General features: G+C 40.3%; 1 protein-coding gene across 5 annotated transcripts in view; it reads left to right on the top strand.

Annotated features, from left to right (window-relative positions):
* The window catches only part of SPIN1 (spindlin 1), a 64,673-nt gene that overhangs the window by 12,523 nt on the left and 24,647 nt on the right, over positions 1 to 27,503 (top strand). For all 5 annotated transcript variants that reach the window (XM_051642910.1, XM_051642908.1, XM_051642905.1 and 2 more), the window contains one exon: positions 19,718 to 19,939. In XM_051642910.1, the coding sequence (XP_051498870.1) occupies positions 19,888 to 19,939 (52 nt within the window). In that variant the 5' untranslated portion in view covers positions 19,718 to 19,887. The remainder of the gene's footprint in view (positions 1 to 19,717; positions 19,940 to 27,503) is intronic.

Raw genomic sequence — 27,503 nt, 5'->3', positions numbered from 1 at the left:
AATGAGTTCAATTTGCCATGATTAATTAACTGAACAATTAGTTGCAGTAACTTACCCCTCCTTTACCTTCTAACAGCAGGGTTAGGTATGTTTGCCCTGGGCTTGCTCTTTTGGAATGCTTGGGTGATCCTTTTGACTTTGGAACAATGTTTCTCAGACTAAGACGATAGCAATTAAACCTAACCTTCAAACAAAGGCTGATGACATAAGTGTCCTCTGTGAGAAGGCATATAAGCAGAGGACAGAGAAACAGTTTTTTCAAATAGACACTTCCTTCTCTGGTTTCCAGAGATTTGTCTTTATAAATGGTACCAAACCAAACTGAGTAAACTTGCTTACAGTTACAATAAAACATTTGGGTCAACTCCATCTTTAACATCATGAGTAAGGACAAAATAATTGCATTATAACACTTGAAAGTTCACTTACATTTACGTTAGAATGGTAGCAAGCATATGGCTTGTACAGTAATAAGATGCTGCTGCTGTATCCTGGGCAGTGGTTATTTTTTTTTTTTTTTTATTCAGAAGAAGATAGCTACCTATAAATAAGAAGTTAAACTGCTTCACGTTTGCCATGATGCAAAAGTGTGCAACTTAAAGACAGTTGCACCAGCCTATGACAACATGTTACCTTTGTGTCTGTATGTTCTTGCCCTGTGGTTAAATGTAAGGTAATTGCAGTAGACTTGAACAATTAGGAGTGAGTTAAAATTTGCCTTTGGATCAAGGGATGCAAAGAACGCTCTCTGGGCTTTGAAGAAATGCTAGATCTCTTTTTCAAATTGTTAATAAAAGCATTCTCTTGTACAACTTCTTTAATCGTGGAGAGCTGTGCATTTATTAAATTATCAATAAGTTGAAACATAGGCTTTAGTCAGTAAGTAGTTTTGCATTGCCTGTAAGAGGAATTATGTAAATGCTTTAAAAAGTCATTACGCTTCAGAGTCCTAGTGTGTTGGGTAAAAGTAATTGGGGAAATTGTAGGAATGTGGTGAAAATAAATGAAATAATATCTTTGTATTGCTAAGTGATAACTTTACCACTGCCTTCAAAGCTGTTTGGCTAAATTCCTGTAGTTGTTTATTATGATTGCATAGTAGAAGAACAGAAAAATACTGAATTTTAACTGTGGCTTCTGTTTCCAATAAACAAGAGGTTACACTTAATCCTTTTTGCTTGAGGGAAGAATGGACTAGGGCTCTGAAACAACTTCTAAAATTCTCAATGCACATGTCTTCATTCTAGTACCAAAGGTGTGCATAGTATTGTGGTAAAGGGCAAATTATTATTATTTTTTTCAAAATTAGCTTTTCTGTGCCAAAGAATGACGGAAATGTTTGCGTATAGATAAATGTTTGTGTATAGATAAATGTTTCTCTTGTTCTCAGCTGTTGGAAAAAGAATATATTATAAACTTTATTAAAAAACCTGTATATAAATTAATGTAGAACTTGAAACTTTATTTTGACAAGCACATTCTGGTATTTTAATTAAGGTGTTGCAAGCTCATTTGGTACTAGTCAATTGTCTTATTCCTTCTTTAGCTTGATTTCTATTCAGTAGAACAGCCAGTGGTCCTGTTTTGAGCCAGGATAGAACCATTTTTCCTTCTAGTAATTTTGCTCTTTAGTTAAGTCTCTTCTAACTAACTGCACTTGCTGAAATTAGCAGCATGTTTTTCAGTCAGTGTCTGCTTCTAGGACTGGTAATGCTTGATGATAGTTATTGCTGGAGAATGGTGTGCAGAATCAATGTCACAGGTTGGTTCTGCTAAACTTCTTGTGCTCTAGAAACAAAAAGGAGGGAAAGGGATCACACCTGTGACCCTTCTGTGAGGAGGAGTGGACCAGACTGGTGACTCAAACTTGGAACAACTGAAGTATTCCATCCCATACACATCATACTCTGTGTAAAGCTGTGGGATCACAAGAGTCAAGCTCTTTTCATCTATGGTCGGTGTCCTGGGAGGACTCTCTCTGTCCCTCTGCCTTTGATCCTGATCCATGTGTTCCTGAAACCCAAGTTCCATCTGCTGCTAACTCCAGGAGCCTAGTCAAGACATGGGACACAGGGACTTTAGCAGGGCTTGCCCTGCAGCCTTGGTGGTGATGTGGACATTACTGGGAAGGATGAGTGCAATACTGGTTTTCACTCGGGGAACATTCTGAAATTGAGAGCACCGTTCCTCACAAAATGTCTCGTATGTATACATTGAAACTTAAATTACCAGCCTATGTGGCCTTAGGCATCACATAACACCCTGCCTATCTACTACATTTGCATAATGCTAATGTTGCAAAACAAAACTCTGCATGTGTGGGGGTCTTGAATTGTTGTCAGTGATTGGTTGGGTCGGTGACCCCTACCTGTTCCAAGGTAAAGTTCACTTTAGAATGGCTCTGCTCACCTGCTAAATGCGATTGCAAGGATTTTGTGTATCTTTTGCTCACTGTCTCAAGTCGTCCTGGCCATTGGGATACAAAGTTTCACCCTGACCTTATAAATGTTTCACTTGCGGGATTAAGGCTGCAGAAAAATAGCTCGAAACACAGGGCTTCGTTTAACCTTACTGGTATCCATTGTTCATATTTCATTATTTTCTTTTTTTGTTGTTATTGTTTCATTAAAGCTGAATAGTTTAGTTTACACGTTTTCAAGTCTCTCTCCCGGAGTCTGTCTCCCATAGTCTCTTTCCATTCCCTGTAGGTGAAGGGAGAGGGGTTAATAAGAGAGCACCTGTCATGCATTTAATTGCTGCCCCAGCATTAAAACTTAACACAGAGTATTTGTTTTTAATACCAAATATCAGATCCATTATATTTTTATTCTTGTGTTCAATTTTTGGTATTAATTTTTTTTTACTAAAGGGAAAAAGAAACTTTTAGAAGTCCAAGGATATGGCAGAATATTGCTGAGACCCTTAGCCAATTATTACTGAATCTAGTAGTGGCTGCAAAAGTGGGAAGCAGATCTGGAGGCTTGACAAAGCTCTGAGCAACCTAATCTAGTTAAAAAGGTCCCTGTGCACTGCAGGGAGGGTGGACTAGGTAACCTTTAAAGGCCCTTTCCAACCCAACACATAATACGGTTCTACCCTCAAGGAGACAGCTTTAAATAGATCTTAATTTTGAGGAATTACTTAAGGCATATGTCTCCAAGATGCTGTTTCATTTTGCGTGTTACACGGGTGGGGAAAGCAGTTCTTTTTGTCTTTGAAACCTTCAGTATACAGGAATAGTTGGAAAAGCCATGGATTTATCCTGTAGGTATTTTTAGGAGAACCGTTGCTTAGGTTTTGTATGACTTGGTAACATTTTTTTAAGCTAGTGAAAGAAAATACTGGTAAAACTTGTACAACTTGAGTTCAGTTTAGTAGTTTAGTAGGGTTTTGTTTGGTTTGAGGTTTTTTTTGCATGACAGTTTTTTTTAATGGTGTGGTGCTGTATGGATAATGTTTTCTAACATTGAGAGAAAAAATGTTCTTCCACTGTTCTACAAAAAAGCTAGAAGAAGGAAGACTCTCCAGTGGTCAGTGTGGATTAGGCTAGAGGTCACTTGGATGAGCTGAAAATGCACAAATCCGTGAGCCCCAGTGGGGTGCATCCACGTGCGCTGAGAGAGCTGGCTGATGTTGATGAGCTGCTCTCCCATCTTTTTTGGAAAATGGTGGAGAGAAGGAGAGGTGCCTGAGACCTGCAAGAAGGCCAGTGTCATTCCAGTCTTGAAGAAAGGGAAGAAGGAAGACCCATTCAAGTACAGATCAGTCAGCTTCACCTCCATCCCTGGAAAGGTGAACAGCTCATTCTGGAAGCCATCTCTAACCACATGGAAGAAAAGAACGTTATCAGGAGTAGCCAGCATGGATTTACTTAAGAGAAATAATGTTTGAGTAACCTGATAGCCTTCTACGAAAGCGTGACCAAATGGGTAGATGAAGGGAGTAGATGTTATATACCTTGTCTTCAGTAGGGCTTTTGGTACTGTCTCCCATAACATCCTCATAAGAAAACTCAAGAAATGTGGGATAGATGATTGGACTGTGAGGTGGATTGAAAACTGGTTGGAGGCCTGTAGCCAGTATTGTTCCCCAGGGATCAGTAATTGGTCCATTTTTGTTCAATATCTTCATCAACGACCTGGATGATGGGATTGATTTTGACCTCAGCAAGTTTGCTGATGGTATGGAACTGGGAGGGGTGGCTGACACACCAGAAGTTTGTGCTGCTATGCAGTGAGATCTAGACAGGCTAGGGAGCTGGGAGAAGGTGAACCTCATGAAATTCAATAAGAAGAAGTCCTGCATCTGGGAAAGAATAACACTGGGCACCAGTGCAGATTAGGGGTTGTCCTGCTGGAAGGCGGAAGGCAGCCCTATGGAGAAAGACTTTGGAGTCCTACTGAACAGTAAGTTATCTGTGGGACAGCAGTGTGAATAAAGGGAAAAGAAAGCAGAGAGGTTTCTTTCCAAACAAGCCTTGCTCTTAGAGTAGAGATATTCTCAGTCTCTAACTCTACCAATGCAGAAAAGCAACCCTTTGTATTACTTCTGACAGAAACCAGATCATGTTAAATCACACTTTTATCTTTTCCTGTTTAAATATTATACTGGGTTAGTAGGAGCTTAATTCCAGCCATCTTTACAGGTGGACAGGTGTTAAATAATATATTCTTGCATAAGCTGGTAGTTAACAGGTGGTATCAAGAACCTTTCAGCATTGACATTTATACCTAGAAAGTTACCTTTTGTTTTAGAGGAGTAGCAAGACTCAGCCTTCTGTATGATGTATTTTCTAAGGAGGTGCAACTCACATGCCTAAGACTGAATTACAATTATTTTTAATTTAAAAAAAAAAAGTTTTGGCAATGCATTGCTAGTGAAACTAGCTGCCATGAGGAATACTTATGCTTCTGAAGGCCTTGTAGATACAGCTGTATTTGTAGACAAGCTTATGTACTATTAGAAACAGCATGAGAGGGGAATCCTCTGTTGTTGAAAAAGTGGCCTTGCTCACAGTTGGAGTATCTGGCCTTTGAAAGGATATTGATGATATTTAAAGCATTCTAATACTGGTATTTTTTGTTGTCACAGGTTGCATGCCATGTAAAGTAGAAAAAGTCATGTCTTAGTTTTGATAAAATATACTACTGGAAATAAGAAAACTATAGATGAGAGCTGTTCCTGCTCTGAAACTCAGAAAAAGAATGGTGTTACGTGATTGCCTACTGTAAAATGGGAACTACATCCTTTGTGTGTACAAGGCACAGTAGTGGATTTCCTATACGTCTATAACTAGCCTTAATTATTTTGCTGACTTCAATAATAAATTAGGAGTGCTTATTTGTTGTATGTAATAATTGTATTTTTTGTTTGGCTATAGTAGATAAACTTTCTAGGTTTAGAGCTGTTCCACCTTTTAAAGCCATGAGGTAAAGAGGTCACTTGAATTAACCAGTGTAGTTCTTTAGCTGTATGCTGTTGTGTGTATGCATGGATACATGCATAGGAGCTGTTCAAAATACATTGGTGTAGGGATTAAAAATTACTTCCTTATATTGCATTTTGGACTGGTGGGATGATAACATGGTTGAGAAATGCTTCTAAAGAAGGCATATCAGAGTTTTGTGGTATTGGGGGCCTGTAGTGCTGTGAGACTGACCATGGTTCTATTTATGCTGGAAGCTTGCCATTTTTTGTTTTCAAGGCAAACCAAAACACAGAACAGAACTGCTGTCTATTAATTCCCCCACTCTCCCAGGGGAAGACAAAAGGGCAATAAGGAAGAGATACTTCAAGGTTGAGCATTAAAACTAGACCAGGGAAGGGGTTGCAATATGGGATAAACAAAAAATATACAAATATATACAAAACCCAATCTCAGTGGTCATTGATATGTGTCCAGAAGGGGCCAGGACTCTTCCCAGCAACCAGTGGAGTTGTGATCTTGGCAGACCATAGGGTGAGGTGAAGACAAAGACCAGGAGCCTCTCTCCAAGAATGTCTGTTAGATGAGCCAAAGGGATGGGGAAAGCGTAGACTTTCCGCCTGTCACAGTTTAACTCAGGATTGGCAATTAAACAAAACAATGCTCTTTTAAACAAATTAAAACAATGCTCTCTGTCCCCTCTGCTTCCCATCCAGGTAGGGAAAGGAGAGAGAGTAAGGAGACAGGCTTTCTGGATTGAAGATTAAACTAGACAGCTTTAGTGAAATATTAGAGATAAAATAAAGTACATACAAATAGTTACAAATATATGCAGGAATGTTTAAAACCCCTATCACCTCTCCCCACTCCCAGCAACTTCCGCAGCACTCTCCTGAGCTCTGAGCAGTTCCAGAAAGTCCTGAGCTATTTCTGGAGATAGAGGCAGAGCAAACAGGACCTAAGGTGAGAGGGTCAGGAATGCACGAGCTTAGAGATCAAAGGAGATGGATGGACAGTCCTCCCTGGACACTGTCTGTGGATGGAAGAGAGGGAAAAGGGAAATTAACTTCTGTGATCCCTGAATTTATACTTAGCGTCACATATATATGGGATTGAATAATCTCATTGGCCAGTTTTGCCATCTGTTTAGTCCCCTCCTCCCTACAGGAGGGTTGTAGATACAACTCTTCTGCTCCTTTAGTGTCCAAAGCAACAGATTTAACAAGCGGAGCAAAGTGGTGTTGGTTTCTTAGCACTAAGTATAAACATTCAGACATCAGTCCACTGGCTGGAAAACTTGTTATTAATTTCAGCAAGTATGCTGCTTAGAAGAGAGTTCACTGAAGGAAAAAACCCAAAATCATTAAAAAGAAAATTCTTCATCCTGTCTCAAACCAGGACATGGCCCTTCTGGCTTTTTTAGGGTATGCCCCCAAGTCCTTGCAAAAATACCCTCTCTTTAGGTCTTTTTATTAATACCATATAACTAGCCTGTGCCCCCTCAAACCATAAAAAGTTACTTTGTGTTCAGATTTGTAAGGGCTTGTTTACAAATGTGGCTAAGAAGGCCAGTGGCATCCTGGGTTTTATCACAAATAATATGGCCAGTAGAACTAGTGAAGTGGTTGCCAACACTGATGAAGCCACAGCTTGCATACTGTGTTCAGTTTTGTGCCCCTCAGTACAAGGACATTGAGGTACTGGAGTGTGTCCAGAGAAGGGCAGCAAAGCTAGTGAGGGGTCTAGAGCACAAGTCTTACCAGAAGCAGCTGAGGGAACTGGGGAGAAAAGGAGACTGAGAAGAGGTCTTACTGCTCTCTTCAGTTACCTGAAAGGTGTAGTAAGATTCGTGTGGGTCTTTTAAGTAATAAATGGTAAGAGAAAGTGGCCACAAACTCTACCAGGGGATGTTTAGACTGGATATTAGGAAGTTTCTTCATTGAAAGAGCTGTCAGGCACTGGAACAGGCTGCCCAGGGAAGTGGTTGAGTCACCATCCCTGGAGATGTTTAAAAACCTGGTTTAATGATGAGTTTGGCAGTGCTCATTTAACAGTTGGACTTGATGATCATAAAGGTCTTTTCCAACCTAACCCATTCTGTGAATTGCTTTTGACTGCTAGAGATGAGCCATGAAGACTTCTCATTCTAGATGTATGCTTTAAGGTATTGGGAGTGAACTTCTAATAAAACTTCAGTCAGAATTGCTTAGTTGTCTTAATGGTGATATAACTAGGAAAAACAGTTTGTTATTTTTCTTTGAAAAGAAACTAACTTTCTTGATCCCATACTTTAACCTTTAGATCAGAGAGGTGAAACTGAAGAGTATAAAGAGTAATATGTAGCTTTGTTACAGATACAGTATGTTTTTTACTAAAGAAATCTAGTGAACTGCTAATGAAATACTTCCAACTCTGAAAAATAAGCAGTAAACAGTTACTCTTCCTGCAGGCTTAGCAGAGGCTCACTGGGGTTTAGCAGCAGCACTTCCTAAGTGCCCATGTATGTTTGCTGGAAATTAGTTCTGTGGGCAGAATGAAATTGCAACTGTAATTCATTAGTGTGTCATTCATTGTGCTGCTGAACACGACCAGTGAAAATTTTCTGTTGGTATTCTGTGCTCTTGTTTTATGCTTCTCTTTTTCTTTAATGGTTTTATTTCCTGAAATGGAGAGGTTTTCAGAGAGGTAGGCTGAAAGCTGTTTGTGACAAGTAGCCCTTAGTGAGAAACAAGAAACCGCAGAGAAGCATGTACTGCAGCTAGTTTTGCAGGCAGGCTGAGTAAGGAAAAAATGCTACAGTGATCCTAAAAGAGTATCAGTATGAGGAATTATATAAAGAAAGTCGGGCAGCTGATTTAACAGGTCATTGTCAAATGAATGGAGGAATTTCTCTATGAAGTAATGGTAAAATGACATGTAAATGCAAGGAAGACTGGACGCTGAAGTCAGGGAGAAAGATAATATAGAAAGAATGTAAGGCAGTGCTCGGAAAGTAAGGTTTTTAAACACAATTTAGAGTTAAAAGACTTCTTGGTATGCTTTAATTCAGTATTTTGGAGAGGCAGATAGCTTTAGAGGCTATGGTAGAGTAGCAAGTGGTTTTGACAGGTGAAGAGACCTAGCCAACCTGGAAGGGTAACTGCTGTGGAATAAATTTGGGTAGAGTCATACAAGATAGGTGCTGACAGGTGGCACAGACTTCTTAACCTGTTACCCTCAATAGAAGCACCTGAATGTATTTATGCAATATATTAATAGTTGTAGGCTCATAAAGGCTTATTTCTCCACTAAAACAGTTACTATCCATGTACATAAAATGTCCTGTAGAATAAAAGTATTAAAAAAAATAATAAATCTAATAGCCTTTTTAAACTTATAAAGCAGCATCTATATGCAAAGATGTTGAATTTAACTTTGATGTTTCCAAGGTTTGAGTTCTGAGTTGTGTACTTTTCTTAAATGTAATTTTTGGGTAAGGGTCAAATATTTTACCTTGTTTTCAGGACGCACTGTATTTTATGGTGCTTCTTAGCTTTGTGTTTAGCTTGTTTACTCTTTGAGCAGATTTTTTTTTTTTTGCTGTGAAGTGCGAAATCTAAGTGAAATCTAAATGTTAGTTGCATTGTTACCTTGAACATGGACTGCAACAGTTCGTATTAGAGTTACATAATTTGATAGTGGTCTGTGTTCTTAGTAGCACAGAATTTGCTGATATATGAGGCTGTTTCCTCCGATCTTAGTTTTAATATGTATGATGCGAAGCAAGCTTCTCTATTACATTGCATTGACCAAAATCTTAGGTGTTCGGGTTTTATTGCCACTTTTCATGTAACAGCTCTTACCTTCTTGAAAGATTCTGAAATAATAGTTTTAGACAATTTTGAATGTATAAAGTGATTCAGATATGACCCAAGTGATGAAGTTTAGTTATCAAACTTGTACTTTATAATATCAGTGTCAAAATTGTCACCCTTAATTATTTGGCAGTTACATTTTGCTGATGCTTTGTGTGTTGATGACACTGAGGCACAATGTAAAACCTCTGAGAACCTTTGTAGATCTTTCTGTCTTAGGTGGCAGAAACATCCAGTTCAGTGTCTTAACTTACGGGTGGCCATCTGAGCCAGATAGCTGCTAATTCTGTGTGGCACTTAACTTTCTTGTTAATGTCTAGTAATTGTACTTTTAAAAGTAGACCTCTGACGATTTTGGAAGCCAGCAAGAAAATAGATGTGTCTCACTTACATTGTTAACAATTAAGACACTTCTAAACTTCTCATCAGTTCTGTCATAGAATCAGAGAATGGTAGGGTTTGGAAAGGACCTCTGGAGAACCGCAAGTCCTACCCCCTGCTAGAGAGGGATCCCTAGAGTGGATTACACAGGAACACATCCAGGCAGGTTTTTAATGTCTCCAGGGATGGATACTCCACAACCTCCCTGGGCTGCTTGCTCTAGTGCTCTGCTAATTTCTTATACTCAGGTTAAACTTCTTGTGTGCCAGTTTGTGACCATTGCCCCTCGTTCTGTCACTAGACACCACTGAGAAGAGTCTGGCCCCATCCTCCTGACATCTGCCCTTTGGATATTTATAAGCACTGATTAGATCCCCGCTCAGCCTCCTTTTCTCTAAGCTAAACACACCCAGCTCTCTCAGTCTTTCCTCATACAGTAGATGTTCCAGTCCCTTAATCGTCCTAGTGGCCCTGTGCTGGACTCTCTCTAGTAGTTCCCTGTCTCACTTGAACTGGGGAGCCCAGAACTGCACACAGTACTCCAGATGAGGCCTTACTAGGGCTGGAGTAGAGGGGAAGGAAAACCTCCCTTGATCTTCTGGCCACACTCCTCTTAAGGCATCTGAGGATGGCATCGGCCTTCTTGGCTGCAGGGGCACATTGCTGGATTATGGTGAGCCTGTTGTCCATCATGACTTCCCAGTCTTTCCAGCAGATCAACCCTAACCTGTACTGGTGCATGGGTTGTACTTTCCCAGGTGGACTACTCTACACTTGCTCTTGTTGAACCTCATTATGTTTCTCTTTGCTCAGCTCTCCAACCTATCTAGGTCATACTGGATGGTGGCACAGCCTTTTGGTGTGTCACCCAATCCACCTGGTTTTGTATCATCAGTGAACTTTCTAATGATGCACTCTATCATTTCATCTAGATCATCTATGAATATATTGAACAGGACTGGATCCAGAACTGGTCCCTCGGGGACACCACTAGTCACAGGCCTCTATCTGGACTCAGCCGCACTGACCACAATTCTCTGGGCTCTGTCCTTCAGCCAGTTCCCAATCCATCTCACTACCTGGTCGTCCAGTCCACGCTTCTCATGTTTGGCTGTGAAGATGCCATGGGAGATGGTGTCAAAAGCCTTGCCGAGATCAAGATGGACCATGTCAACTGCCCTTGCTTTGTCTATCCATCTAGTTATGCCATCATAAAAGTCAGCTGGTCAAGCATGGCTTTCTCTTGGTGAAGGTCCTATGCTTACTACTCCAGATGACCCTCTTTTTCTCTTTCCTAGAGCGTGCTTTGGGATGGCACCCAAAGCATGTTGCCATTCCATCACCTTTCCTGGGATGGAGGTAAGGCTGACTGGCCTGTAGTTACCTCGTTCTTCCCTTTTTTGAAGATTGGGGTGACACTGGCTTTCCTCCAGTCCTCGGGCACTTCTGTTGTCCTCCAGGATTTTTCAAAGATGATGGAGAGTGGTCTAGCAATGACTTCTGCTAGCTCCCTCAGCAGCCGTGGGTGCATTTTGGTAGGGCCCATTGGTTTGTTGATGTTTACTTAATTGATCCCTAACCCAATCCTCTTCAACTGAGCCAAAGTCTATGTTTTGCTGGACTTCCTCTGTGACTTTGGTGGTGTGGGACTCCTAAGTGTCAGCAGTGAAGACAGAGGCAAAGAAGGCATTCAGTATCTCTGCCTTCTCTATAACCTCCATCACTAGGACACCAGCTTCATTCAGCCCACATTCCCTTTGAACTTTGTTTCCTCCAGTGTACTTAAGGAAACCTTTCTTACTGTCCTTGACATCCCTCACCAGTTTTAATTCTAAGAAGGCCTTAGCTTTCCTTATTGCTTCCCGACATAATCTGAAGACATTCTTGTATTCTTCCCGAGCAGTCTGCTGTTTCTTCCAGGTTCTATAAACTTCTTTCTTCCACCTGAGCTTATTCAGCAACTCCCTGCTCAACCATTCAGGTCTCCTGTTTCTCTTGACTTCTTTATACTTGAGGAAGTTCTGATCTTGAGCTTGGAGGAAAACGTGCTTGAATTAATACTGACCAGCTCTCTTGGGCCCCCTTCCATGTAGTGCCCCATCCCATGAGATTTTGCCAGGCAATTCCTTGAAGAGGTTGAAGTTAGCCCTTCTGAAGTCCAGGGGTGAGATGCTGCTTAATGCTCTGTGCATACTGCACATGATTCTGAACTCCTCCATCTCATGCTTACTACTGCCAAGGCTTCCCCCTGCCTTCAAATCCTCAACTAGACCCTCCTTGCTTATCAGTATGAGGTCCAGCAGTACTCCTCTTCTTGTTGGTTCCTCCACTACCTGCATCAAGAAGTTATTTTCCATGCACTGTGGGAACCAGCTGGACTGTGTGTGCCTGTCAGTGTAGCCTTCCCAGTAAATGTCAGGGTAATTGCTCCATGGCAACCAGGGCCTGTGACTGTGAGGCTACTTCAGGCTGCCTGTAGAAGGCCTCATCAGCTTCATCATCCCAGTCAAGTGGCCTGCAATAGCCACAAGAGTGTCCCCCATATAGCTTGCCTGTGCATTTTTACCCACAAACTCTAACCTGTATCCTGTGATCTTTATTTCATGCTGGAAAATAAATCTCTGTATGGGAAGATTTTATATGCATTGATAGCTCTCTAGACTTCTGATGTGCATAACTGCATGTTAAAGCTTCCTACACACTGATTTCTTGAACTACTTGGACAGATACTGAAGAGTTAATAATGGAACTTCTTGCAGGTTAAGTTGATATTCCTACCTATTATATGTAGGAAACTTGTAGAAGATACTTTCTGATCTCTGGTGGATCAGGCTTCAAGTTCTGCTTTTGCTTGCTAACAATTTTTGGACAGTTTATTCTGAGAGCTTAATTCTGCCCTGCTGAAGAGTAAATAGACTGGTACAACCTCCGGCTCTGTAAGCCTGACAGGTAAATACCAGTTCTCTTATGATGTGTTCATACATACTGAAAGTATTAAGTCATGGTCAAATATCCTGAAAATACTATCGTCCACACAAAAGAATCTCTGTGAGGGTGTATCCAAATGGCAGATGAAGACAATGGTATTGTGCAAACAGATAATTATTATATGAAGATCAGTGAGATGGAACTGAGAAAAAAAGAGGGAAATATCATGAAGGACATGTAGGCTGCACTGCAGTATACACTGCACTAGAGTATATGTGCCAAATTTTTGGCTGCTATTATGCACGAAAGTTACTGCTAAATATCTGTAATAGCTTTAATCTAGATTAAGAGAATAAAAAGGTAAACTGAAATGTGCTTTCACGGTACAGATGTTCGGGTAACTACTGGTCAGATATCTGTTAACTCTGCTAGGATAGCGGTTGACCTGCTAGTTGAGTCACCTCTGGACAGTTCATATTGGACAGTTTACTGTTTACTTTCTGCTTCCACTTGTGGCCACTGAGTACAGTTTTTTTTATATGTGTAAATGCAATGCATTTCACATGAAATCCCTTTGGACCACAGGTCTTGTAGGATATGGACTTTATGCTATATATTGAGGGTGAGCATAAAATACCAAACCAGTCAGATGACAGTGGAATGACATTAGAATGCTTAGAACTAACTTCCTGAAATTGGTCTCTCCCAGTAATCCAGGGCTTTAAGGACCAGATGCTAGCAAAATGCATGCAAATGAGATACAGCATGTTCTTCCTGTAGGTGAGAGCAATTGTCCAGAATTGTAGTGTCACATGTGATTACTCTGAGTTGTGAGTTTTTGGTTGGTGATGTTCTGCAGAAAGTGAAAAGTCCTACTTTTTTTGTCATGTGTTCCAGGCTGTCAATGGGTGGGTGCTCTTAATGCAGACAAGAACACACTTATGTATCTTGCATCTCCCACAGTAACCATTTATGTAAGCATAAGAGTAACAAAGACAAGGCTAAAATTCATGTGCAAATGACATCTGTGCAGCATTCAACCTTCAACTTTTTTTTTTAATCAGCTATATTTGCATTCTCACTTGGGGGCTGAGAGTCCTGCGCTTGCTTCCTGTTTTTACTGGGGCTTTTATTGCAATTTAGAATTGTAGTGTGAGAGTTTTAAAAATTAGTCTTGCAAGATGGTATTTTGATACTGAGAGGGTGGTTGGTAAGTCATAGAATCATAAAAATCCCTGAAATTAAAAAAGACAAGAATGTTTGTTTAAAGTAGTAGTGGCTGTAATGAAGCTCTTAGTGCTGCCTTTATGAAGTCGCTGAATTACATACCATCAGACTTTTTTCAGATTACATCTGTTGCAAAAATAGTTATTAAATGCTAAATTGAATTAAGTGAAACAGACTGCTTTAATGATGTTTGTCAAGAGGAAAATGCAGTGAAAATGAAGAACAAACAGTACTCTTGTCTCAGTAACAGCTACATTTTACTAATTCAAGAGGCAAATGTAAGCCATGGATAAGAAACACTGGAAGTTATACTTTCAGGATTTCTCTCTGGCTGTTCTTCTTCTTTTGTGTTAGAATTTTGAATGCAATCTTTGAGTTACCATTTACATGTGTTCTTGTAAAATTATACTAATGCTTCAAGTTAATAAAGTTAATTTTTAAAAAAATACATTTAAGCTGAAATACTGTCTTTAACTTTAGTAGAGCTACAGTAAGGACATGTGCCGAAACGTGTTTTAGACAAAACTTGTTCAAGCTATTGCCAGAGAAGACTTCTGTAATATTTGTACCCTTTGTAAAGGTATTTATCTAATTCTGAACCATTGGGATAATTATTCAAAATATTACTGTGAATAGGTGTTGTTCTACTGTAGCATTTTCAGATTTTTTCTTAGGATTTCTAAATTAGGTCAACTTCCTCAGTTTTATGCTGTAATATAGATTGCTTGTGTTCAGAATTTATCAGCAGGCCCTTTTTGGTCTGTTGTGTAAGTAGTCTGTCCATTTGTTTATAACAAAATAATTTAATAATTATTTATAAATAGAAACTTCAGTGTACTGTCACTTGCACTCTGTGTTGTTAACACAGTTAAAATACAGGAGTCTACTGAAAGGTGAAAAACATTTTTATTCTATTCCAGCATCATCATGAAGTATCATAGTCTGATCCCTAGAATTTGAGTAAATGCATGTCCTGCTTCCTCTTCAGCAGAAACTACGGTGTTTGGAATCCCACTCCAGCAAAGTCTGTTGACTTAGACACCCCATCAACAAGAGAGTTTGCACAAATTTCAGATTCTTTCAGTTTTCTATAACATTGTAGTGTGAAGGTAACAAAATTTTATCTTCGTGTATCTTGTCATAGAATCGTAGACCAGTTTGTCTTGAAGTGATGTTTAAAGATCATCTAGTCCAGCCCCCTGCCATGAGCAGGGACATCTTTGACTAGATCAGGTTCCTCACTTTGTGTTTATATTCACACACAGTTGCATGCAAATGCTGATTGTTTTTACACAGTTGTAGAGAAATAACATAACTATGAGTAGAGGAAAAACTGCAGAGGCTATCATAGGGGAGGGATAGTAATACTTCATTTCGAGTATTTCAGCTCATAAATCCATAGCTGAAATGTATATTCATGGTTGTTGGCTGTAAATCACTTTTGTATTCGGAGTTCACATACTGTAATCTTTCTTTTCAGTCATCAGATGTTAATACCCACACAAGATCCTAGTGATAGGATAAAAAAATGTTCTTAATAACCAATATGCTGGATGAGCCTGCAGGGTACTTCAAAACAGATTTGGAATTTGTGTGGCTGAGTTCTTACACCACAGTAAAGTGTTCAGGGTTTTCTGTTAGGGAAGGAAAAAAAAAAAGTAATAGAAACTAAGAAGAATTCAGAAGACTTCTGTACGATGATCCTTTCCATTCATATGGTAAGAATTATAGAATCTAAAAACATCCATGCTTTATCCATCTTGTTACTACTGAATCTATGGTACTACTTCAACTGGACCCTGTTGTTCTGAGCAAAGTTATGAAACTGAAAGTACGATTTACCAAAGAATCCCTTCCCCCGAGGCATTTCATTTCAGAATTTCTCCTTCCATGGAACAATCTCATGGTGTGTTGTGAGCTGGTCCTCCACTGCACAGCTGCCAGTGCAAACTTACAGTGGAGGAGTTGCGTGCAAAAATGTTTTAGATATCAAAGCAAAAATGCTGGAGTTCACCAGGTGGTGCCACAAGGCCTGCACACTGGTCACTCTGAAAGCAGTAACACACTTGCTGAGAAGGTGGAGGCCTGTAGTTAGCATCAGAGGGGGTGTATAGCCTGAATTTGCAGTTCTTTGTGTAAGAGATAGGAGCAACACATGCTGTTAACCTCCCTGTTCTTCCAATCTGTGATCCCAAAAGGTAAGCCTCCGTAAGTGTTTTTCATTCTGTGTTCATGGATAGTAAAATTCACGTATGCTATTCAGGAGTGAAGTATTTGTGATTTTGGTGCTATTAGCATTAATTATCACAATGATGATTTTGTGCTACTAAAATCCCTCTTCCATTGATAGCAGGGTCATGAATCTTTCAAACGCAGTAAATAACATTTTGCTGTGTGTTGCAGTGAACTGCATGTAATTTGGTGAAAAAATAAGCATGGAAGTTAGCTGAAACGAAAGCTAGAAAATTATTTTAGGTGGCTGCACATATTTTTGAGTTAAAAGCTCATATAAGTAGGTTTTGGTGTTCCTAAGCAACTAAGTTTGTGGCAGGGGGTTAAGCTGGTTTACAATCAAAGTTGCAGTATGTGTGCATGAAGGTTTCTTCCTCCTTTTGCCTTTATACCACAAAAATAATTTTTTAACAAAGCTTTTTTTGTTCTGTCTTGGTATTATCTTTCTCCCTATGCTGGTAGAATGATTGTACTATTCTTATTAATTTAAAACTGATATGATTCACGATTTGTAGGGCTTGTGTTTCTAGTCTAAGACTTAAACTTTTGTGAAACACTCTAATAATTAGAACACTATTGGACAAAGCAATAATCTAGTTTCCAAATTGTTTTTTGTGTTTTTTTGTAAGTGTACTGGTATGTAGGAGGGTTTGTAGAAACAAATGAGCAAAGCACCTAGTCTGGTGACTAAGTTGCAGCTGATGACAAGCCAAAATATTTTTTTCTTCCTTGTTTTATTTTTCATATAAAGAGTTTAAAATATTTGTGTGATGCCATTAAGTGTTATGTCATTAATAATATTTAAGAATCCTAAGTATAATGAATTTTGTTTTATTTTTAATCAATCATGATTTAAGTTACTATGTTTTAAAAGTCAAGATGTTCTCAAAGTATATAAGTTTAGTTTCAGAAAAGCAGGTTTTATCCTTCATGTCTTCATAACTGTCAGCATGAAACTGAAATGTAAATTGAAGTCAGAATGCTAGTTTCAGGAAAAATCATTTTTCTTGCTTTCAGGGAAAATACTGAGTTTAGATTTTTAAAAAGTGACAGCTATTGGTCTAGTTTCTGGAAAATGAGTTTGAAGTTCAGAATCAGGTTTTGACTTCAGTAGCCTTGTGTCTTCAGGTTCAGAGAGTTCAGTGAAACACCTTCAGAGAGTGGTAGCAAATGAACTGTGACTTCACAAAGTTTAAGATTTAATTTTTATTTTTTTTAGAGGTATGACCTCAAATCTGTGGAATACCACTGACTGGGGACATGCCATAAAAAAGTTAAGTGGTGGAAAACCACAGCTGTTGCTGTGTTTTAGTTTTCTTTATGAAATAGCTATTTAACACCGGTGAAATTAAAATCTCTATGTAGGACATAAGTTTTTGACATGAATTGGAAATCTTGGGAGGAAGGAAATACGTAATACATACAGGTGGTACAAAATAGTTACACCTTACTGAATTAATGGGTCAGTGGCTTACTGCAAAAAGGTATATTAAGTTTCTAAACCTGAAGAATTGTCATGGTCCTTGGGTGGGGCAAAGGGCTGGGATTATGGTTTCCTATCATTTGCTGGTTTGGGGTTTTGTTTTTGTGTTCTTTTAAAAAGTAGAATAATGTAATAAACTAGATTACAGTTGATTCTCAACTGATAGCTATTCTGGAGGAAAAAATATTATTTCTCTTGTATGCTGTTGCACTGCATGAGAGTGAATATGGTAATATCTCACAGCAGTGCTCTGAATTTGGAATTTGTTTTCATAATCAGTGATGCTTCAGTTGATGCATTTTAATCTGTAGAAACTAACAATCCTTATGCTGTGTTAAGTAGTTAAGCAAGCTAATTGCTTCCTGTTGCATATTCAAGTACTTTTTTAAAGTTTACTGTTATTGCCCTGGTATTATCTTTCACTGTGGAGGAATTTTTGATACAGCAGGGTCATAATTTCGGGAGCCTGGGAGGGCTTGACAGTCCTTGCTGTAACAGCAAAGTATGAAACTAACAATTGATCTTGTTTGCAACAAGATTATCTTTAGCCTTGGGAGAATGAGGGAGCGTATCTTGACTGGGCGTCTGAGAACGGATGTGAAGATGGATGAGAAAACTGCAGAATGTACCAATATAGCGATTGTAACACATGTAGTCACAACTAATAGCAAAATGAAGCCTGCCGCATGAACCGTTATGCTTAGCCAATTAAATGAGGTGTCTGTCCGCATGCACAGCTGCCTGGACAGCAACTTAGAGTATATAAGTAGCAGACGAACTGGCAATAAAGTGGAATGATATGTAAGACCATATTGGTTGTCGTGTTGTTACTCGACCCTGCTCCTGCTAGAGTCATTGCAACAATTCACCATTGTTGTGGATGCACCAACAGATTTCAGGAAGAGATGAAGTGTGGAAAAACTACTAAATTTCTGTAAATTAATTACTAACTTCACAAATTCTTACACCTTCCTGACTGTGAATGTCTAAGTTAGCTCTTCCAAACATGGTATGGATCTTTCAAAAAAACATGCAGATTACTGAATATTTGTCTTCCTATTGCTGTTACTCTCAATGAGTATTCCTTTGTGTTGCTCTTATGTTCAAGGAAGCTAATGGGTGCCATTCCTAGAAAAACTGACAAATGTCAAATGCATTTTTCTGCATAACAATTATACAATACCTCAAGGCATGTCCTTTTATGTTGCCTTGTTTGATAAGGCACGAGTATAAGGTACAATTTTTCCTTTAGCTGGGTCACTGGTTACGGGAATTTCCCAGTTTTTAACCCCTGTATGAAAATTGATGGCAGGTTCCAAAACTGAAGTAAATGAGAAAAGACCAGCACAGACCAACAGATTGCAGAGAACATGATTGCAACAATGACATTTCCTGAGGAAATGAGGCTAACAAGATGATCTGATCTCACTTATCTTAGCTGTGTGCAGCACTGAAATAATAGGTTTGTCTGGATATGTGATCCATGTCCAAAAATATCAGTCTGAAATAATTTAACTTGTAACTCTTCATATTTTCAGGTGATCATGTTTCTGTAATTAAATCCTGAGAAGGACTTTAAAAAGTTACCTTTATCTTCATCATGTAGAGGAACGTGATAACTAAAAGTTATAGGAATCTTGAGGAGTTCAGGTGTAGAAAATTACCAAAATCTTCTGCAGATCATGAACCAATGACTTACTCAACAAGATGGTGACTTGAGCAGTCATTGCAGTGATATTAGTGTTTTTGATACCTTTTACATGCTTGATTTTTAACTTCAATGAAGCAAAGTTATTCTGTGGGTGTTTTATTTCTAATAAATGGAAATAATTGATTTATGCTTTATCTCTGGGTAAGGTAGTACACTTTCTTCTAAACTAGAAGTAATTCTTCCCTTTACTAGTCTCAGTGGCTTTCCTTTCTGTATACAGTTGACTTTAATGTGATACAGAACTTTCCTGTCATTAGAGAGAAGTAGCAGCTCTCGTATTTGTTTTCTGTGTTCTTGTGTATATGCCCTCTGTTGTATGGTTTCAGAGTGACAGAACATGAAGGAACTTCCTGTGTAGTATTAAAAAAAAAAAACATTAAAGAGAAAAAAAAATATTTTTCTCTTACCTAAGTTAGTTAATGCTGATCTTAAGTAAGACTCAAATTGAACTGTAATTTGCCTGTTTTATTTTTCAGACTACTGTAATTGTGCATCTTCTGCATTTGAGGAAGGACAAATTCATGATTGAATGGTGGATTAATACATAGCTGTCTTCTTCCAAAAGTAAGAAGATAACCTGGGAGTTGGGAAGAACTGGATTTTCACCCTAGTCCAGCAGCTTTGCTGCTCACTTAAACACAGATGAATGAAGACCCCATTTGGAAAGTCACCAGGTCAGCGGTCCAGAGCTGATGCAGGTGAGGGGTTTTTCTGAGTGGTCTTGTTTGGTTTTAGTGGGTCAAAAGTGGGTTTTTTTTATAGATCTCCTTAATGTATGTCAGGGGTTTTATGAAGGTGTTACCATTCCTGTCTTAAAAGAATATTTATTTTTGTTATAGAAGCTGATTAATTTAAAAGATACACCTAAATTTAATTCAGCAATACAGACGAACATATAAGGAGTGTTTAGTATAGTCCGTAATACCTACATTGTATTAGAACAGTAAGCCACATTAAATTCTAAAAAGGAACAAAATCAATATTGTAGAAGGACGTTGTCATATTAAGGGGAGAATGTCTCTTGTTCATCTCAGAAGTACTGGAACCTAAACAGAAGTTTATTCACTGTGTATTTATAAGTTAGACTGAAACTCTAATAGTTTTATTGAAACTGATTATGTAGTAATTGTAAAAGAGAATCCCTTCAAAAGTACAAAAATACAAATACTGTTGTTACTGTGTTTGCTGTCTAAACTGAAATGGGTTTGTCAAAGTTTTTTAAAGCCATTTTTTAATTCTGAGAAATGCAAAATACAAGTGGACATCCTCTTATGACTAGCTTATTCAAAAGTTTTGCAGCTTAAAAGACTAATGAATCTTAGTCAGTTTTGTGTGCTCTGTAGTAAGGATTATCAGCAATGATGCAAGAAAAGCATAAAGTAACCAATGAAGAATTGTTCTGTAAGTTGATACTTGGTCTTGTATAAATTAAGCTAGACTCTGCTTCAGCGTGGTCTCGTGTGGAACAGGGAGTAGAATTTAAATTTATAATTTGCAAATTAGGAATTCTATGAACCAGCAGTTTGAGGGTGAAAAGGTTACAGATTATGTTCATTCTTCTGTTCAATTAGTTGCTTTTTAGTTGAACTTACTTAGGTAAACTGTTTCACATATTTAATATTTTTTTCACAGAATTACAGAATATTAGGGGTTGGGAGGGACCTCCCAAGGTCATTGAGTCTAACCCCCCTACCAGATCAGGACCAAAAAAACCCCCCAAAAAAACAACCTAGGGCAGATCACTCAGTCATGCAGACAAGTCTTTACAGTATCCAGAGAAGGACACTCCACAGTCTCTCTGGGCAATCTGTTCCAGCGCTCTGTCACCCTTACAGTAAAGAAGTTCTACCTCATATTGAGGTGTAACTTCCTGTGTTCTAGTTTGCATCCATTGCCATTTGTCCTAACACAGGGCACTACTGAACAGATTGGCCCTTCCTTCTTGACACCCACCCTTCAGATATATATATATATATATATATATAAATTAATAAGATCCCCTCTCAGTCTTCTCTTCTATTGACTTAACAGCCCCAGGTCTCTAGCCTTTCCTCAGTAGGTGTTCTAGTCCCTTAATCATCCTTGTAGCCCACCGTTGGACTTGCAAGTAAATCCCTGTCCCCCTTGAACTGGGGAGCCGAGAACTGCACCCAGTACTTCAGATGTAGTCTCATCAGGGCAGAGTAGAGGAGGGGGATGACCTCTCTTGACCTGCTGGACACACTTTTCTTAATGTGCCCCAGGATACCAGTTGGTCTTCTTGGCCATGAGTGCACATTGCTGTCCCATGGCTAACTTGTTGTCCACCAGGACTCCAAGGTCCTTCTCCATGGAACTGCTTTCCAGCAGGTCAGTTCCTAATCTGTACTGGTGCATGTAGTTGTTCCTTCACAGGTACAGCACTCTACACTTACTCTTGTTGAACCTCATTAGATTTTTTGCCCAGCTCTCCAGCCTGTCCAAGTCTTGCTGAATGGCCGTACACCCTTCCTGTGAATGAGCAATCCTCCCAGTTTTGTATAATCAGCAAACATGCTAATGATACACTCTGTCCCCTCATCCAGGTTGTGGGTGAAGAGGTTTGCACGGGACTGGACCCAGTACTGATCTCTAGTTACAAGTCTCCAGCTGGACTCTGCATCATTGAACATGACTCTCTGGCCTCTATTGCTTAACCAGTTGTTAATCCATGTCATCGTCCATTCTTATACCTCACACTTACCATGCTTGCTTACCAGGATGGTTATGAGAGAAAGTGTCAAAAACCTTGCTAAGGTCAAGGTAGATGGCATCCACTGGTCTCCCTGCATCTATCCATTCAGTCACACCGTCATAGAAGGCCATAAGATTAGTCAACCAGGATTTCTCCTTAGTCCATTTTGATATTTTCAAATACTCATCCAATTCATTGAGAACTGAAGCAACTGATACAAGAAAAATCTGTGAAACTCCTTGGAAACTTTCAAAACTGTGTTTACTTGTGATCAGCTTACATTAAAGTTAATTTGCTGTCAGTCATCTGAAATGTCTGCTCATTTCAAAGATGAGTCCGTGGAGTACTGAGGCCTCAATAATAGGCCCTGAATGAAAGTTGACCTCTAGATGAACTTCACAACCCAACAGTAGGTCTAATATGCATAGTATTGATTGCAATATGCAATGTATTACTATTTAGATAGTAAAGTATCCATGAGCCAGCAATGTGCCCTTGCCACTAAGAGGGCCAAAGGAATACTGGGGTGCATAAAGAAGAGTAGACCAGTAGACCAAATGGCCAGTAGACCAAGAGAGGTCATTTTCCCCCTCTATTCTGCACTGGTGAGGCTGTATCTGGAACACTGCATCCAATCCTGGGCTCCCCAGTTCGTGAGGAACTACTAGAGACGGTACACTGAAGGTCAACAGAGATGATTGGGTGATTGGAGCATCTCCCTTATAAGGAAAGGCTGAGAGAGCTGGGACTGTTCAGGCTGGAGAAGGGGACCTTATTAATGTCTGTAAGTATCTAAAGAGTGGGTACAAGGAGAATGGAGCCAAACTCTTTTCAGTCGTTCCCAGTGACAGGACGAGGGGCAGTGGGCACAAGCTGGAACATGGGAAGTTCCATCTAAACATGAGGGAAAACGTCTTTACTGTGAGTGTGACAGCACTGGAACAGGCTGCCCAGGGAGGTTGTGGAGTCTCCTTCTCTGGAGATAGTAAAAACCTGCCTGGACGCAGTCCTGTGTCATGTGCTCCAGGTGATCCTGCTTTAGCACAAGAGTTGGACTAGATGATCTCAAGAGGTCCCTTCCAATGCCAATGATTCTGTGATTCTGTGATTTCCTACAGACCACTCAATTACAAGCAGATTGAAACCTTGCATTTAATATCTTGAATTTTAAAATCCAGCATGATTCATATACTGCATGTTTTAAGAGACTGCATATAGTGATTGCTTATTGGATCAAATCCTTTACTGCTCAGAACAGTGTCATCTATGGAAAAGGTGCACAAAGGAGTGAAATGTACATTTAACTGACCAGCTTTGGATTCCTCCATGAGCTCTGGCGCATCTTTGAGGGAATCCAACAGGGAGGGTGACACCAGATGTTGCTGCACTTTAAGTTTTGAAAGATGTTTAGTCAACTATATAAAAGCTGAACCCTCTTGCAGCGAATTCGGAGACCTCACCTGCAAGTGGTCTTCCCAATTGCCAGGACAAGTTAAGCAAATCTTTGCTGCAACCAGGGCTACCCAGCAACTGCAGATCTGCATAATGTAACATATTATGGTACAATAATACAAATTAAGACATTAACATGCATTAAGACAAATGCATGCAGCATGGACAGCAAACAAGGAGCTGGAAGCAATTGAGGAGGTGGAAGCAATTGTGCAGCAGGAAAATTATATTTTAGCCATCACAGAAACATAGTGGGACAAGTCATGTGACTGAAGTGCTGTGATCAATGGTTATAAGCTCTTCAGAAGGGATAGGGAAGGAAGGAGAGGTGGTGGGGTGGCCCTGTATGTTAGGGGTTGCTATGAATCCCTAGAACTTAATGATAGCGACAGCAGGGTGGAGTATTTATGGGTAAGAATCAGGTGGAAGGCCAACAAAGCAGATGTCTTGATGGGAGCTATAGACCACCCAACCAGGTTAAAGAGAAAAAGTATTTTATAGACAGAGAAGTCTCTCAATTGCTGGCCCTTGTCATTGTTGGGGACTTCAATGTCCCAGATACCAGCTGGAAACATAACAGAGCAGGGAGGGAACAGTCCCTAACGTTACTAGAGTGTGTAGAGGATAACTTCTTGATGGAGCTGGTGAGACAACTAGGGATGGTGCCCTGCTAGACCTGCTGTTTGTCAACAGAGGTGGGCTTGCGGAGTTGTCACGGTTTGATGAACCGAACCAGTGGACACGTGACTAATATAGTTTACGTGGGTCCACCCCAAATTGGGGCTTGCATAGATGTTCTGGGTATCAAAGTGTTACAGTTCCACCACTTACCGCCTCCGTGTGCCAAAAGTAAAATCTGAAACCATGATTTGTTTTAATGGAGTTAACCATGGTTTATTTAAATGGACAGGAACATACAAGAATATTCAGGATAGATTAACAAAATTAAAGGGATTCAATTAAAGTTGAGGAATCAATGAGAATTCAACCCACTTCCAATGGGAGAGATTAACTTCAAATGTGAGAACACAAACTAGAAGTATAACAGTACCGAATAGAGGGATTGGTTATTGTGACCGTCGCTCATCCCAGTGGGGAAGACGCCTTGCGTGTATGTGAGAGACCGGATGGATTTCCCGGGGTAGGAAATCTCAGAAGAATTTTCGGCGTGGATTCTGCCGTCTGCAGGGAGCCTCAGGGAGCTGCGGGGAACAGCGACGACAAGCGGCTGCGGCTGGTATAGCGGGGTGGTTCCCGCGCGGCAACGGATGTCACTAGGGCGCGCGGCTGCACGTGGCGGCTGGAGCGCGCCGGCGACTGGTGCGGAGAAGGCTGTTTCAGCGGCGTTGTCCGGGTTTGAGAGCGCTGGGATTTGCAGACACTGTGGTGCTGTAGGCACTGCGGAGGTGCAGTGTGAGGCTGGGTCCCAGGAGCTTCCTGGCAGCAGAGCGGGGCTTCTTTGTATTCAGCGGCACTTCATCAGCTCTTATCTCAATTATGACCTGAGACTTGGCTCTGCGCCAACAACTGCCTCGGTCCCTGGTGGGTCTTTTGAGTGACAGGTCTTTTTGTGATTTATTTTTCCCATTGAGAGGTTCTGAGCAGCAAACGAGCCACTGTTTGCCAGATCTCTGGGAAAAAAGAAATCACACTTCAGGACTCTGCTGCCTGTGTAGCTCTTTGGTGGTCTTCTGCTGCTCCTCCACCAATCTGACAAACTGCACCACAAGCAGGCTATAGCCCTTTATTTATACTTCCCTCCTGATTCTCTGATTGGTAGTTTTTTCAATCCTTTGTTTGCATATGTGCCAACCAATCATATAAGGGCATTTTCAATCCCTCATGCCAACCAATCAGTTCAGGACATTCTAATCCTCTATCAATAGAACTGTTTTCTCAAGTCCTGTCTGTCACTAGGTAGCTACATACCTGAGGAGCGTCCCTGACCGGCTTAGTTTAGTCTACTGTGTCTCTCTACTCAACTGAGTTCATGAGAGATGTTATTTATTTATTATTAGTATGTCATCAACAGGAGGATGTGATGGTCAGAGGCTGTTTTGAGCAGAGTGACCATGAAGTGTTTAAGTTCTTTATTCTTGGATAAGTAAGGAGAAGGGTCAGCAGAACCTTGTACTTCTGATGAGCAAACTTTGACTTGTTTCAGAGACTGGGTGACAGAGTCCAGTTGGAGGCAGTCCTTAAGGGCACAGGAGTCCAGGAAGGCTGGACATTCTTCAAGAAGGAAGTCTTATGAACACAGGAACAGACCATTCCCCTATGCCAAAAGATGAGCTGGCAAGGAGGAAGGCTGGCCTGATTGGATAAAGATATCTAGCTGCTACTCAGGGAAAAAAGGAGAGTATATGGGCTTTGGAAAAGAGGCAAGCCTCTCAGGATGACTATAAGGATGTCATGAGGCTGTGTAGGGAGACAATCAGGAGGGCCAAATCCCATCTTGAAATCAACCTGGCTGCAGCTGTCAAAGATCACAAGAAAAGCTTCTATAAATATATTAATAACAAAAGGAGGACTAAGGAGAACCTCCATCCATTATTGGATGCTGTAGAAGACATAGTGACCAGACATAAGGAGAAGGCTGATGTACTTAATGCCTTCTTTGTCTTAGTCTTGAGTAGCAGGTCCAATTGCTTGCTGGGTATCCAGTCCTCTGAGCTGGAAGACAGGGTTGGGGAGCAGTTTGAAGCCCCCATAATCCAAGAGGACATGGTTAGTGACCTGCTGCAGGACATAAATATACACAAGTCTATGGGGCTGGATGGGATGCACCCAAAGGTGCTGAGACAGTTGGTGAGGGTGCTCACCAAGCCACTTTCCATCATTTATCAGCATCCTGGCTGACCAGGTAGGTACCAAGAGATCAGCTAGTGTGACATCTGTATATAAGAAGGGACAGAAAGATGATGCAGGAAATTACAGGCCTGTCAGTTTCACTTCAGTGCCTGGGTAGTTGTTGGAGCAGATCATCCTGAGTACTATTATTCAGCAATTGCAAGTAACCAGGTGATCAGGTCCAGTGGTGTTTCCCAAGGGTCAGTAGTGAGGTCTCTCCTGTTTAACTTCTTTATTAATTACCTAGACTAAGGGATAGAGTCCACCCTTAGTAGATTTCCAGATGACATGAAGCTGGGTGGAAGCGTTGATCTGCCTAAGGGTAGAGAGGCTTTACAAAGGTATCTAGACAGGCTTAATTGAGGGGCCACTGCCAAATTTATGAGTTCTGTGATAAATGACTCGGTCCCAAATGGGATCTTAATTTAAATTAGTAATTTATTAAGCGAACGGAAGCAAGCAAACAGTGCCGGGTGTGCTGGGAGTCTCCGCTCCACCAAGACGTGCACCAAACAGTTTCAGTATTTGACTTATATCTTCATTACTGATACATATTCATTACTATTTTGAGATACGGGCTGGCTTACGTTAATTATTTCCAAGAACTTTTCTTTCTGGCGCATGCTCTCTTCACTTTCTGGGGTCTTTTCAGTTCCCCTTTGGTGGTCGAGGGATGAAGTCAGTAGTCTTCCTTGATATGTCTCCTTGATGACCCCAGGAGTATTACATGGCATTATAACTTGTGCTTTATAATTTCCTCGCGGTTAACAACAAAATCGGTTCATGCTAAAAAAATAGCTTGCCCAATATCTATTACACAATACAAAAACCACATGCAGTGCAAGCAAAAGATAAAAATTTTGTTACACGATACAAAAACAGGCAGTGCAAGGAAAGATAAAAATTTTACTGTGTACAGAAGTATGCAATACTATACACAAAGAATTATTCTTCACCCTGTGACTCTAATATTGTTCCATATTACACAAAGAATTATTCTTCACCCTCTGACTTTAACATTGATCCATTTTAACACAAATCAGGTGAACACATTTCACAAGTTCTAATAAGGCCAAATGTTGGGTCCTGCACTTTGGCCTCAACAACCCCCAGCAGTGCTACAGGCTTGGAGAGGAGTGGCTGGAATGCTGCCCAGCAGAGAGGGACCTGGCGTTGTTGATTGATAGCTGGCTGAACATGAGCCAGCAGTGTGCCCAGATGGCCAAGAGGGGCAGGCAATGGCATCC

The sequence above is a fragment of the Apus apus genome, chromosome Z, assembly GCF_020740795.1.
Source record: "Apus apus isolate bApuApu2 chromosome Z, bApuApu2.pri.cur, whole genome shotgun sequence".
Classification (NCBI taxonomy): Eukaryota; Metazoa; Chordata; class Aves; order Apodiformes; family Apodidae; genus Apus; species Apus apus.
This window is presented reverse-complemented; position numbering and strand designations above follow the sequence as displayed.